This window comes from Myotis brandtii, unplaced genomic scaffold (assembly GCF_000412655.1).
Source record: "Myotis brandtii unplaced genomic scaffold, ASM41265v1 scaffold600, whole genome shotgun sequence".
Lineage (NCBI taxonomy): Eukaryota > Metazoa > Chordata > Mammalia > Chiroptera > Vespertilionidae > Myotis > Myotis brandtii.
This window is the reverse complement of record NW_005370273.1, coordinates 204,152-219,435: the sequence shown is the minus strand read 5'-3', so window position 1 is coordinate 219,435 and position 15,284 is coordinate 204,152. Positions and strand designations below refer to the sequence as shown.

Here is a 15,284-nt window from a genome sequence, read left to right as displayed (position 1 = left end):
CCCGGAACTGGAGTTCAGAGCAGTTGGGAGCTTGAGACTCCCTCCCGATTGAAAAAGACAACCGTGTCCTCAGTTGCAAGCCCTTTCCATGTGCGCCTCAGTACCTCTGCACTTTACTTTGCACCTCCTTTGAGTCTCAGTGTGCTTTTCTCTTTCCTTCTAGTTGTAGAATTTCCACTCAGACAGTCTTCCTGTGGTTCTGGATGATGTCCTTTTTGTCTTTTAGTTGTATTTTTGAAGTGGTTGTGCGAGGCAGCAATCTCCGGTATTTACCTATGCTGCCATCTTGGTTTCTCCAAAAATTTTTATTGTCTGATGTGAACTCTGTTTCTGCCTTGCCTGCTCTCCTACCTTTTGTCACATCTAGAACGTCACTTCTCTCCTTACTGGCTGCTGTTGCCCAACACTGCACTGCCATTGCACTCTTGGCCCAGCTCCATATTCACACGAAAAGGGTTTTGAAATGTATTGATCATTTGTAGGGCTGTGAGATGTCAGTGTATTAGGAAATGCTTCTCAATAACCTGACGGTTAGACTGTGTTATTTTATTTTCAAGACAGTTCTTTTTTACTAAGAAGATGGGTATGTTGCTACTTGTTTTTCTTAAATATCTTAATCCCTAAACTTTAATAGATCAGTTTATTTCCTTAACTAAGTCTTCTGTCCTATTGGTTATTCCATATTTCAGTGCTTCAGGTAGATAGTGGAAGAGGGTTCTTAATTCACCCTCTTTTCCCTCCCATTTCCTTCTCTGCCATTATTGGCTCCTAAAGAGGTCAGAGGCAGGTGAGTGCCAAGGCTGGCTCCCTCAGCACTTCAAGGAGCACTGTCCTCTGTACTTCCCTCATTCTCGAAACCACTTATTTCCTTCCCTCTCAGAATGTCAATGTTTCTTCTTAACCATATATCTGACTTATTAAATGAAATATTTTTAAAGCATGTGAAAACTAAATGATGATAGCTTTTATTGTATCAAAGTTGAATGCTGAATTCAGAAATCCTTAGAAATTTAATCTGAATTCTCTAAGGTGGGAGAGTTAATAAAACTAGGGTTTTTAAGGTGTAGTAAAAGAGAAGGTGTTAGCAATCTGGACTGTACCCCATGTTAGCATACAAAAGAGTTTATATTGAAGTCTCATCTCTCAACTGAGAAATTGACCCTGAGAAAACCCCGTATCCTTTCAGTGCCATGTTTTTGAACATAAAGGGAGGGTAATTGCTATTTGTGTGACTCCTGTCTTATGTGATTCGAGAGTAGTTGGAAAAAGATGGCCTTTAGGTGAAAAGACTGGGCATTTTTATTGGCCCAGGGACATCTTAGTGAATGTCATTTCATGCATTCCTTTCCCTCTGCCCACAGGTTTTCATGGTTGATCCTGCGCATGAGACCACAGCAGAGCTGATGAGCATAGCTGAGATGTTCCTCAGTAACCATATACCACTGAGGTAACACTGGTGTTGGTTTGATGATTCTATCTAATTAAACTGAGATTTTGTTTGTCATTCTTAAGTGGAAGTCTGGTGCTATTGAATTGTAGGATAATTAATAGTGGGGATCATTAATAGCAACATGAAGCCAGCATCTTTTGGGATAAAGAATTTGATTCTCAAGGAATAGAAGCTTACCACCACTGAATTATTAATCAGTGGCTTGTACACAAGGAGTTTGTGGTCTGAGTTTGCTTGCCAGGGAAAGAGTTTTACTGAGTGTGTGGCTGTGTCACAAGCCTCTTCCCTTTCAGTGCAGACAGAGTCTTGCCAGCAGCTTTTGTTAGACTGTCGGGGACTGCATGTATAGGACAATCATTGTTTAGGTGCACACAGACCCACTTAATTCATTTGTGTTGCCTAATATACCAACAGGGTAGTTGAATGGCTAGCTTTCCACTGTGCCTTTGAAGAACAATTTTTTTTTCTTTTTTACAATATACTTTTATTGATTTCAGAGAGGAAGGGAGAGGGAGTGAGAGAGATAGAAACATGAATGATGAGAGAATCATTGATCGGCTGCCTCCTGCACGACCCACACTGGGGATGGAGCCTGCTACCTGGGCATGTGCCCTGACCAGGAATTGAACCGGTGACTTCCTGGTTCCAGGGTTAATGCTCAACCACTGAGCCACACCAGCCAGGTGGAAACAGCTTGCTTTGACAGTTGAAAGTCCCAGCCTCCTTTGGGAACCTGCTTTTTTATTCTGTAAGTGATGAATGCCTTTGCCAACCATATTAGAGTAGGATGTGAACTGTGTTTTTCTTTTTTAAAAATATATTTTATTGATTTTTTACAGAGAGGAAGGGAGAGAGATAGAGAGTTAGAAACATCGATGAGAGAGAAACATCGATCAGCTGCCTCCTGCACATCTCCTACTGGGGATGTGCCCGCAACCCAGGTACATGCCCTTGACCAGAATCGAACCTGGGACCTTGCAGTCCGCAGGCCGACGCTCTATCCACTGAGCCTAACCGGTTTTGGCTTTTTTTTTTTTTGAACTGTGTTTTTCAATAACAAATAGTTTTCTTCTATTAGCTATAGTATTTGTGTGGGGTACATTCCTTTTAACCAGTTGCTTTTTTTTTTTTCAATCACAGTTTACATTCAATATTATTTTGTATTAGTTTCAGGTGTACAGCATAGTGGGTAGACAATCATATACTTTACAAAGTGTTCCCCTTCATATTTCCAGTACCCACCTGGCACCATACATAGTTATTACAATATTATTGACAATATTCCCTATGCTGTACTTTATATTCCCACTAGAGGCCTGGTGCATGAAATTGTGCACAGGAGGGGTGGGTCCCTCAGCCTGGCCTGCACCCTCTCCAATCTGGGACCCCTCGGGGGATGTCTTGCTGCCGGTTTAGGCCCGATCCCTTGGATCAGGCCTAAACCGGCAGCAAGACATCCCTCTCGCAATCCAGGACCACTGGCTCCTAACCACTCACCTGCCTCCCTGTATAATGCCCGCAACTGCCCTCCCCTGCCAGCCTGGTCGCCCCAACTGCCCTCCCCTGCCGGCCTGGTTGCCCCCAATGGCCCTCCCCTGCTGGCCTAGTCGCCCCCAGCTACCCTCCTCTGCCGGCCTGATCTTGCCCCTAACTGCTCTCCCCTGCCGGCCTGATCACCCCTAACTGCCTCTGCCTCGGCCCCCACCACCATGGCTTTGTCCGGAAGGAAGTCGGAAGTCCAGAAGATGGCTGGTTGACCGGTCTAATTAGCACATTACCCTTTTATTAGTATAGATGACTATTCTGTAGCTACCAACTTGTACTTCTTAATTCCTTCACCTTTTTCACCTCAACCATATTCCTCTCTGGCAACCATTAGTCTGTTCTTTGTATCTATGAGTCTGTTTCAGTTTTGTTTATTCATTTATTTTGTTCTTTAGATTCCACATGTAAATGAAATCACATGGTATTTGTCTTATTTCACTTAGCTTAATACCCTCTACGTCCATCCATGCTGTCACAAATGATAATTCATTTTTGTGTGTGTGTCTATTGATGGGCACTTGGGTTGCTTCCATATCTTGGCTATTGTAAATAATGCTGCATTGAATATAGGGGTTCATTAGCCAGTTGTATTCTTTAAGATAAGCCCCCCCCGCCCCTTCTTTCTTGCACTCAGACTTGGTTTAATCTTCGTGGTTAATGATTCTGAAGATGTGGATGGGATGCAAGATGCTGGAGTGGCTATTATGAGAGCATATAATTATGCTGCCCAAGAAGTGGATCATTATCACGCCTTCCAAACCCTGACACAGGTATGTTTTCATTCAAAATATTGAAGAATTTTTAAATCTAACTTACTCTAAGAAACAGCATGTGGTAAGAGAATTTGATATATCTATAAAGAGAAAAGCTAAGAAATCACTAGTTAGTGTCTTTTGGTAAATCTGATGTTTTCAAAAAAAAAAATGTGATGTTTTCTACTTGTTTTTAAAAAATGTTTGCTTTTTCCCCTCTTTAAGACCATCATTATATTTTCATTAGGACTCAGTTTATTACTCAAGTCATAAAATTCTTAGTGTCTGCTTTCTTCATATTAACTGGAAACTTTTAAATGCCCTAATTTTACATATACTTAAAATTCTTGCTCAGGTTCAAATATAAAAAACTTCATATTCAATAAATTTAAAAAATTATTATATTCAGAAGAAGTACCAATTACTCTGTTTACAGATTCGTGATAATAATTGAAAACCATCTGAAGCAATTGATTCTCACCGCTTTTATTTTACTTGGAAACATGGAGTTAATCTGCTGTCTATTATGCTTATTATTTGGAGACTAAAGGCCCGGTGCACGGGATTTGTACACTGATGGGGGGCGTGGCCTGGGGATTGGCCTACTGTGGGAGCGCCACTTGTCCTGGTCAGCAGAGTGGCTGTGGACCCGCCCTTTGAAGGAGCGCACTGACCACCAGGGGCAGCTCCTGTGTTGAGCATCTGCCCCCTGGTGGTCAGTGCCTGTCATAGCAACTGGTCGTTCCGCCATTCAATCGATTTGTATATTAGGCTTTTATTATATAGGATTCAGTCAGGGGTGCTTTTTAATTAGTTAAAATTCATGTTTATTTGGCTAACAATTACCAAAGGCCCTTTTACCAGACCTTGTATTAGCTGTGAGGGATAAAGAAAGGGGGTAGGAAGTCACCGTGTCCTCAGAGAACTTAGAGTCTAGTGGAGACACCTCCAAACTGTGGGAAGCATAGTTGGCTATGGCTACACTAGGGCCTCAGACCACACAGAGTGGCCGTGGGCATTGTTAGGGAGGGGACACTGTCCCAGCTGAGTATAGGAAGAACAACCAGAGTAGTTTGAACAATGGCTGCAAATCGGAGGTAGTGATTCTAAGTTGTTAATAGGAGTTGAGTAGAGTATTGTGAGAGCCGAGTGGAGAGGAGAACCTGGTTATTGAAGCCAGGGAGCGCACAGGCGTCCAGATCCCAGAGTTAAGCTGCTATTAAAAACGTCATTCTGATCACGTGTGGAAATGGATCTGATGAAGGTCAGGAGAGCGGCAGGGATGCCTGGCGAGCCGTTGCTGTTTCTCAGCGCAGTGAGGGTGGTGGGAGTTAGCAGGGCTGGGAGAACGAGGAAATCCAGAGGATGGTGTGTGAAGTCTGTTTTTTAAAGATTCCCCCCCATAGCGATGTGAAGGAAAGGATAATAGGAGTTTTCATTTATTTTTGTTTATTCTTAATTGCAAAAGTAAAAAAAATTTCATTGTAAATGTTTTCCCCAAATAATATTAAAGTGTGAATTTAAAATTTAGCTGTCTCTGCCCTCTAATCCTGCTCCTTAAAGTTAACCACCATTAAAAGATTGCCTTGTATCCTTCTAGATGTTTAACTGCACATGTATAGACATCTGTTTTATGTCTGCTTTATAAAAACAGGGATTTTTGCCATATATATTTTGCAATTTATTTCCTCTAAACATCATGGACATGAGTTCTTATTTCCAGGATCTATGCTAATAAAAGCCTAGGTGGTCCTCCACACAATGTCATCACAAGATGGCCGCCACAAGATGGCTGACGCACAGCGGAGGCAGGGCCTCTTGGAGGAGGGGGGCCGCAGCAGGGGAGGGCAGTTGTGGGGGGTCAGGCCAGCAGGGGAGCGGCTAGGGGGCGATCGGGCTGGCAGGCAGAAGCAGTTAGGGGCCAATGGTCCCAGATTGTGAGAGGGATGTCCCAGATTGGAGAGGGTGCAGGCCACTAGTTACTTATAAATGTTCAGATTTTGAAAAATTTAACACAGTTTTACATTTGGGGCTTAATGTAAGTACGAACAGATTGAGTCATTTTAGCAATATATAGTTTCTAAGAAGGCATCTTGAAAATACTAGCAAATCGAATACAACAATACATTAAAAAAATAATATATCATGATAGAGTGGGGTTCATTCCAGGGACACAGGATGGTTTAACACACACACAAATCAATCAATACAATACACCACATTAACAAAATAAAGGATAAAAATCGTATGATTTTATTAATAGATGCAGAAAGAGCATTTGATAAGGTACAACTTCAAAAAAGAAATGGAGCCCTAACTGGTTTGGCTCAGTGGATAGAGTGTTGGTCTGCGGACTGGAAGGTCCCAGGTTCGACTCTGGTCAAGGGCATGTACCTTGGTTGCCAGCACATCCCCAGTAGGGGTGTGCAGGAGGCAGCTGATCGATGTTTCTCTCTCATCGATGTTTCTAACTCTCTATCCCTCTCCCTTCCTCTCTATAAAAAATCAATAAAAATTAAAAAAAGAAAAATGGGAAAAAAAAATTCCTTTTGCAATTGTCACCAGAAGAATAAGATACCTAGGAATAAACTTAACAAAGAATGTAAAGGACCTATATACTGAAAACTACAAAGCATAATTAAGAGATGAAAAAGACACAACACAATGGAAAGATAGTCTGTTCGTGGATTGGAAGAAACAACATTGTTAAAATGGCCCTATTACCCAAAGCAATATACAGATTTAATACCATCCCCATCAAAATCCCAATGTCATTTTTTAATGAAATAGAGGGAAAAAATAATCAGATTTGTATGGAATCACAAAAGACCCCGAATAGCCAAAGCAATCCTGAGAAAAAGAACAAAGCCAGAGGCATCACACTACCTGACTTCCAATTATACTACAGAGGTATGATAACCAGAACAGCATGGTACTGGCAGAAAAACACAGATCAATGGAACAGAATTGAGAGCCCAGAAATAAAGCCACATGTAAATGAGCATATAATTCTTGACAAAAGGAAACAAAAACACACAATGTAGAAAAGAAAGCTTCTCCAATAAATGATGCTGGGAGAATTGGAAAGCCACATGCAAATGAATGAAACCAGATTACATTTTGTCCCCATGTACAAAAATTAATTCAGAATGCATAAAAAACCTAAATATAAGATCTGAAACAATAAAGTACATAGAAGAAAACATAGGAACTGAACTTAATGGACTGGACCTTGATCTTAGCGAACACTTTATGAATTTAACCCCAAAGGCAAGGGCAGTAAAGGCAAAAATAAATGAATGGACTTTATCAAACTAAAAGGCTTCTGTGCAGCAAAAGAAACTGCCAATAAAACAAAAAGGCAACCGACCAGATGGGAGATGATATTTGCAAACGACGGCTCCCAAAGGTTTAATATCCAAAATCTATTAAAAAAACTCATACAATTCACCACCAAGCTAACAATCCAATAAAAAAATGTGCACTTCTCCAAAAAGACAAGTGCCCAATGGATATATATGAAAATATGCCCAACCTTAGTAGGTAATACGAAAATGCAAATCAAAACTACAATGAGATACCACCTCACACCTGTTAGAATGGCTGTTACCAACAAGACAAGTAGTAACAAATGTTGGAGAGGTTGTGGGAATGTAGATTGTACAGCCACTGTGGAAAACAGTCTGGCAGTTCCTCAAAAAATTAAGAATAGGGTTACCATGTTACCCAGCAATCCCTCTCCTGGGTATCTACCTGAAAAAAACGCAAAAACATTTATTTGCAAAGATATATGCACATCTGTGTTCATTGAAGCATTATTCATTTTGGCCAAGACATGGAGACAACCGAAGTGTCCTTCGATTGAGGATGGGATAAAGAAGATGTAGTATATACAGTATATATTATGGAATACTACTCAGCCATAAGAAAGGATGAAATACTACCATTTGTGACAACATGGATGGACCTTGAGAATATTATGCTAAATGAAATAAATCAGTCAGAAGAAGCTAAGAACCCTATGATATCGCTAATGTGGATTATAAACTGAAACTCAGATACAGAGAACAGGATGGTGATTACCAGAGGGAACGGGTGGGAGGGGGGGGACTAAAGGGGCCGAGGGTTTGGTGACTGAAGATGATTTGACTTTGGATGGTGGCACACTTGAAACCTGTTAATATATTTAATTTTAAAAAAGAAGGCATATTGAGGTATATGGAAAAGAGAGTTGCTATTCCCTATTGACCCCATTTGACCTTTCAAGAAAAATAGTCATGTTTTCCTCCACATTCATTAATCTTTTGTAATAAACACTCTGAAATTTAAAAGTGTAGTTGGTTAACCAGTTATTTTTTTCCAGATATATAACAAAGTAAGGACTGGAGAAAAGGTGAAAGTTGAACATGTGGTCAGTGTCCTGGAGAAGAAATACCCGTATGTAGAAGTGAACAGCATTTTGGGGATTGATTCTGCTTATGATCAGAATCGGAAGGTAAGGATTCTTCGGCATTTCTCATTTGACTACAACACGGTACTTTTCTTACCTCCCTCTTTTGATGTTGTTGTTTTTAGTGGTGCTGGTTAAAGTATTTAGGTACTAGCATTTAAAAATTTAGAAACCAGATGACATCTCTGAGTTTGCAAATGTAGTTTACATTTCAATTTTGTGAAGATAATGATTTTTTAGCTGGCATGTTAAATTGAAAAGCCTTTTCGTTTTCACAATGCAATGATAGTACTTGTATGATACATATTCTGTATAAAATCTATTTTAAGTATGATGTCTGACTGATAGCCAGGATATGAGGTATGACAGTGTGTATCATTTATAGTTATTCAGGCTAAAGATGGAAATGTCTTAAGAAATGTAGTGAACAGTATGGCAAAATGTGGTAATAAAAATATAGAGAAATATTTGAAAATTTTATTTGAAGCTAGTGTGTTCCTTAGGGCAATATTAAGTACAGTAAAGCTCTTACCTATTGCAAGCAGGAATGAGTTGGTCAGTTTATTGAAAACAAATGTTGTGGCAATGAATCAAAATACATTTCCAGAACATTTTCATTTAAAACTGTAAAAGGATATTTGTTTACCAACTGCTTTCTTTTTCTCAAATGAAGAACAAGGCCTTTGGTTCTTCTGTTTGGAAATCTGAGCTAGCATTCCTTTAGAAGTCATACTCATGATTGTTTATTTCTCTTTCATCTGAGTACAGAATCCTTTGAGATTTTTATAATCTTCCTCTCCCCTTTTTTAGTTTTCTTACCCACATCTAATTCAGCATCAGCTGTTTTTAGTTTTTCACCTTTTTGAATTTTGCTAGTCATTCATTTTTTTTTCTTGGGGAGACCAACTTTTTCTTTTGGCAGTCATTTTATTGGCTGTATAATATTAAATTATGTTTTTTTCATTCACTAAGGAAAATAGTTGGTTTGGAAACAGACACAACTGATTTTTGGTAAACAAACAGCTCAGATGAGGGGAGCAAATATGTGTGCCTTCTAGAGAGTGGCTCACCAGTGTGAGGCTGAACATGCTCTACATCAAGTCATTGTTGTATTACCTTATATTGTTCAGAGGTCTGCTACTATAAATGTTCCTCGTGCCCTAACCGGTTTGGCTCAGTGGATAGAGCCTGTGGACTGAAGGGTCCCAGGTTCGATTCCAGTCAAGGGCATGTACCTTGGTTGTGGGCACATCCCCAGTAGGGAGTGTGCAGGAAGCAGCTGATCGATGTTTCTCTCTCATCGATGTTTCTAACTCTCTACCCCTCTCCCTTCCTCACTGTAAAAAATCAATAAACTATAAAAAAAAATAAATGTTCCTTGTTTTATAGATTCAACAAAATATTGTTCAGTAAGAACAAAACGTAACAACTAGAGACGTTTCTGAAATACTTTGAAATAAGGGATAATGTTTGACTTTTAAACATACCTGGTAGTACTGTGTCAGCCCTTATATCATAGAAAGTGGAACAAGAGGTGGTGCCTATTGTGGGGGCGTCACACAGCCTGTTGGAGAGTGACACACAGGAAGAGCATTCAGTTTGGTGGTTGTGATGTTAGTGTTTCCATGTTGTAGGTGGGTGGCCTACAGTGGGCAGCTCTGCCAGTTTGGGGCAGTGATTGATGAAAGCTTCCTAGAGAGGTGGTGACACTTGTCTACCCTGGGAATGAAAGTTTTTAGAGGGATAAGTGAAAACAAAACAAAACACAAACCCACAGGTTTATTATATGTGTACATTGATATTGAGTACAAAACTAATGAAAATACTGGCTCTCTACCAATTCGTTTGAAAAGGTAAATTCATACCAGGAGTTAGAGGGTCTATGAGGATGACAGCTTGTTTTTCCTCTTTACTATTTCTCCTCTTTACTATTTATATTATGTGCTTTAGTATTGTTGGGTTTACAGCCGATGAAAAACATTTTCTTTTTTAAAAAAAATTAAATCTTTATTGTTCAGATTATTACAGTTGTTCCTCTTTTTCCCCACATAGCTCCTCTCCACCCGGTTCCCACCCTCTGCCTTACCGCCCCCCCCACTGTCCTCATACATAGGTGTATGATTTTTGTCCAGTCTCTTCCCGCACCCCCATACTCCTTCTTCCTGAGAATTGTCAGTATACTCCCTTTCTATGCCCCTGATTCTATTATCTTTGTATTTCTTCTGCCTTTGCTATTTCTCCTAAAAGTAGCTATATTAAACAATTCAGGGACTAATAGAAAAATGGATATAAACTGTTTTATGACTTTTTAGAGTGCTATTATTGATATTTTCATAAATCTGAAAAATTAAAATGCACATATGATGGTACTTTTTAAAGAATATTTAAACTATCCTAGCTTAAGGTAGGATATAAATACAACACTATTATATTCTATTTCTAAAAATAGAAAAGAATATTATAGATTATTTCTTTATAAAATAACTTTAGAAAATTTTGAAAGAACAACTGGTAGATAGATTGAAGTAACATTTTGCAATTATATTAAGGAAACATAAATGCAAATTTGGGGGCTGCATCTATTTATGTTACAATATGGGAGGCAAATCTACATTATAAAAATGTCTATAGCTCTAAAATTTAATTATGTAATTATCATGAAGTTGATGAAAAGCTTTACAAAATAAACAGGGAGTGCAATTAGTGTATATATTTGGGAGGTTAGGAGAACAGCAAACCTGATTGGAATTAATAATACCTTTAGCTTGCCAATTTAAAAAAAGTCACGGACCTCTAATATGAATAATATGTAAATATGAAAATGGAAATATGGAGGTGGCTTACCACATTTTATCCAGAGCTCAGAAAAGTAAAATCAATACATACAAAATAGATAATTGGTAAGGAATATAATGAAAATATGGTTAAAATTTAATCCTATAGTAACCATTAAAAATTATGAGTCACCTATCTTAAAATTATGATCAGTGATGGTTTCCAGTATAATAATCACCTCTGTTTTAGAAGGTGGTGGATACATCATTACACAGTCATTGTGGTAGGGGAAATGTCACAGAAATGTAAACTAGACAATTATTTGTTTGATGAGAGGATGACCTCTCTAACATTTTAATAATTGTCCTTGAAATTTAATTTTATTTGAGAAATTAGAAGAAAAATCTAAAAAAAACAAACCAAAGTGAAAAATAAGTCTGTATTTTTTTCTTTAAAAAACAGTTTTGCTGCAAATTCTTAGATGCCATTGTATTCAAAAGGCCAAAGTATCAGTCTTGTTGTAGTTAAGCCTTGATTGTTGTAGGTATCACTGGGAGGAATTGGTCTTCAGGCCAATTGGCTGTGAGAATCAGCTGTGTCTGCAGTGGGAGAACTTCTGTGCTGGAGACACCCCTCTGGGGCAAGACTTGCTTCAATGGGGCTTTGGTGCTCACTGAGTCTGCCCCCTGAGTGTGTTTTTTATGAATCCGAGGAGCTGCAATCTGGATGGTCCCACTCCGACCACCGGGCACACTGGCTCCTGAATCTCTAAGGAGGTGCTAATCTAGCCTCTGCCAGCAGGAGCCAGCTGTGACACAATGCAAGTTGCCCTGGGGCCTTGGGCCAGCTGCAGTTTGTTAGGTAATTATCAGATTGCAAAGGGCCAGGCCTTTCATATGCAAAAGCCTCCATGGCTTGGGCGGGGTGGGATCCCAGGGGATCAACAGGGTGGAGGGAGCAGTTATGGCTGCTCTCAGTCCTGCCCTCAGAGGCCCTGCTTCTCAGTGTCCCGGCAATCGCCGCAAGCACCCCCGAGAGAAAGCTGCCCTCGAGTTCCGACCGATGCCAGACAGCCCAGTTCTCCCGTATGAGTCTGGGTCCCCAGAGACTCACCCAGAACTGGAGCTCAGAGCTTGAGACTCCCTCGCGATTGAAAAAGACAACCGTGTCCTCAGCCGCCAACCCTCTCCGCATGCGCCTCTGTACCTCTGTATTTTACTTCCGCACCACACCTCCTCTGTGTCTCAGTGTGCTTTTCTCTTTCCTTCTAGTTGTAGAATTTCCACTCAGCCAGCCTTCCTGTGGTTGTGGATGATGTCCGTTCTGTCTTTTAGTTGTATTTTTGATGTGGTTGTGTGAGGTAGCAATCTCCGGTGTTTACCTATGCCGCCATCTTGGCTTCTACTGAAAAATATTTTCTTGCAGCTTTATTGAGGTACTTGGGGCCCAGTGCATGAATTTGTGCACCTTGAAAGTAACTGTGGGCCGCGAGGCTGCAGTGGGCATAGGTGCGGTTCTCAGCCTATCCTCTGCGCCCCCACCCAACCTACCCCCCACCCCTTCCGTGGGTCCTGGCCCTCTCTCTGCTGGCAGTCCTGCTTCTGCCACGCCGCTCCCATGTGCTGACGGCGCTGAGTCTGCTCGCACCCACTGACGGCGTGGAGCGATTGGGTCTGGCTCCAGCATCAGGTGCAAGCGGGGCTGGCGCTGTCAGCGGGTGCGAGCAGTGGCTGCTGCCCCAATCGCCCCTCAGGAGCAGGGGATTGTGGAGAAGCCCTCAGGGGTGATTGCGGCTGGCAACCACTGCTCGCACCTGCTGACGGCACCGAGTGATCGGGACTGGCACCGGGCGCCAGCAGTGGGTGCGAGCGGTGGCCCTGGTGCCGGTAGCAGGTGGGAGCGCTGGGTGGGACCGCAGCACACGGGAGAAAAGAATTTTCAGTAACCACCAGAGGCTCGCCCTGATGATAGCAACTGGCGTTCTGCCTTGGTCTGGTGCCCCTGCTTACCTGCTCCGCTATCCTGCTGTGGCTGTCACCCACCATGTTCCGTGCTCTGCTGCCTGCTGCTGACACCTGCCATGTTCCACACGTGCCCCCTGGTGGTCAGCGCATGTAATAGCAACTGGTTGTTCAGTTGTTCTGCTGTTCGGGCTTTTTGCATATTAGGGTTTTATATATATAGATAGTTGGCTTATAATATTGTGTAAGTTTGAGGTGTACAGCTTGTTGATTTGATACATGATTATTCAGTAATGTTAACACCTCTATCACCTCACATAATTACCATTTCTTTTCTGTGGTGAGACTATTTAAGATCTACTCTCTTAGCAATTTTCAAGTTTATAATACAGTATTGTTAAGTGTAATCATCATGCTGTACACTAGATACCCAGAACTTATAACTGGAAGTTTATATATTTTGAACAATATCTCCCCATTTACACCATACCCAGCTCCTGACAACCACCATTCTACTGTTTCTATGAGTTCAGCTCTTTTAGATTCCACATATAAGTACTTGTCTGTCTCTTTCTGATTTGTTTAGATCCATGTTATTGCAAATGGCAGGACTTATTTATTTCTCATGGCTGAATAATATCTTCTATCCTATCCTATATAATAAAAGGGAAACATGCAAATTAACCATCCCTCTGCTATGCTCAAGCCATGCCCACAAGCCAATCAGGAGCAAGTATGCAAATTAAGCCAACTAAGATGGCCACGGAGCTGGAGCGAGCAGGAGACTTGGGTTGCCCCTGGCGATGGAGGAAGCCAAGCTTCCCACCTGCCCTGGCCGGTCCTGGGCTCCGCTCAAGGCTACAAAGTTTCAATTATACAAAATAAATAAATCCCATGAAAAAAAAAAAAGAAATGAAAAAATGGAGATGCTGGGAGCTTGGGTCGCCGGGGGGCGTGGCCAGCCTAAAAATGGCCATCAGCCCCTCACCCAGGCTGGCCAGGCGCCCCAGCAGGACTCCCTCACCCTGAAGGGGCTGTGGGCAGCCTGAAAACGGTCCTCAGCCCCTCACCCAGGCTGGCCACACCCCCATGGGGTGAGGGTCCCCAAAAAAAAAAAAAGGAGAGGCTGGGAGCTTCCATCGCCAGGGGCGCTTGGCCAGCCTGAAAATGGCCCTCAGCCCCTCACCCAGGCTGGCCAAACCTCCATGGGGTGAGGGTCCCCACTCGGGGGGCCTTGACCAGCCTGCAAACAACCATCAGCCCCTCACCTAGGCTGGCCAGGCACCCCAGTGGGGACCCCCACCCTGAAGGGGATGTGGCCAGCCTGAAAACGGCCCTCAGCCCCTCATCCAGGCTGGCCAGGCACCCCAGCGGGACCCCCACCCTGATCTGAGACACCCTTCAGGGCAAACCAGCCAACCCCCAGCTGTGCACCAGGCCTCTATCCTATATAATAAAAGGGTAATATGCAAATTGACCTTAACAGCAGAATGACTGGGAATGACTGGTCACTATGACACACACTGACCACAAGGGGGCAGGCGCTCAATGCAGGAGCTGCCCCCTGGTGGTCAGTGTGCTCCCATAGGAGGAGCTCTGCTCAGCCACAAGCCAGGCTGACTGCTGCCAGCAGTGTGGCGGTGGCAGGAGCCTCTTCCGTCTCCTCAGCAGCTCTAAGGATGTCCGACTGCAGCTTAGGCTTGCTCCCCGCTGGCAGGTGGACATCACCCAAGGGCTCCTGGGATGCCAGAGGGATGTCTGACTGCCAGCTTAGGTCTGATCCCCCCCGGGTAGCGGGCCAAAGGCAGCAGGTGGACATCCCCCGAGGTGTCCCAGACTGCAAGAGGGCACAGGCCGAGCTGAGGGACCCCTCCGAGTGCACAAATTTTTGTGGACCAGGCCTCTAGTCCTATCTAATAATAGAGAAACATGGTAATTAGCCATACCTCCGCTACCCTAGCCATTGGCTAATCAGGGCGATATGCAAATTAACTGCCAACCAAGTTGGCGGCCAGCAGCCAGGCAGCTTGAAGCTAACAGGAGGCTTGCTTGCTTCAGTGACGGAGGAAGCCAAGATTCCCCGCTTGCCGCTGCGGGCCTCTCAGCTTGCAGTTTGAAACATTGTTACAAATATAGAAGCTAAACAAAACCCCAGAAACCTCCTTTCAGCCAGTCGGGATCTCAGAGCTGGAGTTGAAACAGTGTTTCGATTATAGAACCCAAACAATCCAGATACCTGCTTTCAGAAGCCGAGGTCTCAGAGCTGGAGCCAAGCCTCAGAGCTAAAGCTGGCCCAGAATAAAAAAAAAAAGAAAAAAAAGGAGCGGTTGGGAGCTTCAGTCACCCGCCAG

General features: G+C 42.6%; 1 protein-coding gene across 4 annotated transcripts in view; it reads left to right on the top strand.

Moving 5' to 3' along the window:
* UGGT1 (UDP-glucose glycoprotein glucosyltransferase 1) overlaps positions 1 to 15,284 on the top strand; it is a 184,855-nt gene that overhangs the window by 66,469 nt on the left and 103,102 nt on the right. For all 4 annotated transcript variants that reach the window (XM_014550394.1, XM_014550395.1, XM_014550393.1 and 1 more), the window contains exons 15-17: positions 1,362 to 1,447; positions 3,630 to 3,765; positions 8,111 to 8,242. In XM_014550394.1, the coding sequence (XP_014405880.1) occupies positions 1,362 to 1,447; positions 3,630 to 3,765; positions 8,111 to 8,242 (354 nt within the window). The remainder of the gene's footprint in view (positions 1 to 1,361; positions 1,448 to 3,629; positions 3,766 to 8,110; positions 8,243 to 15,284) is intronic.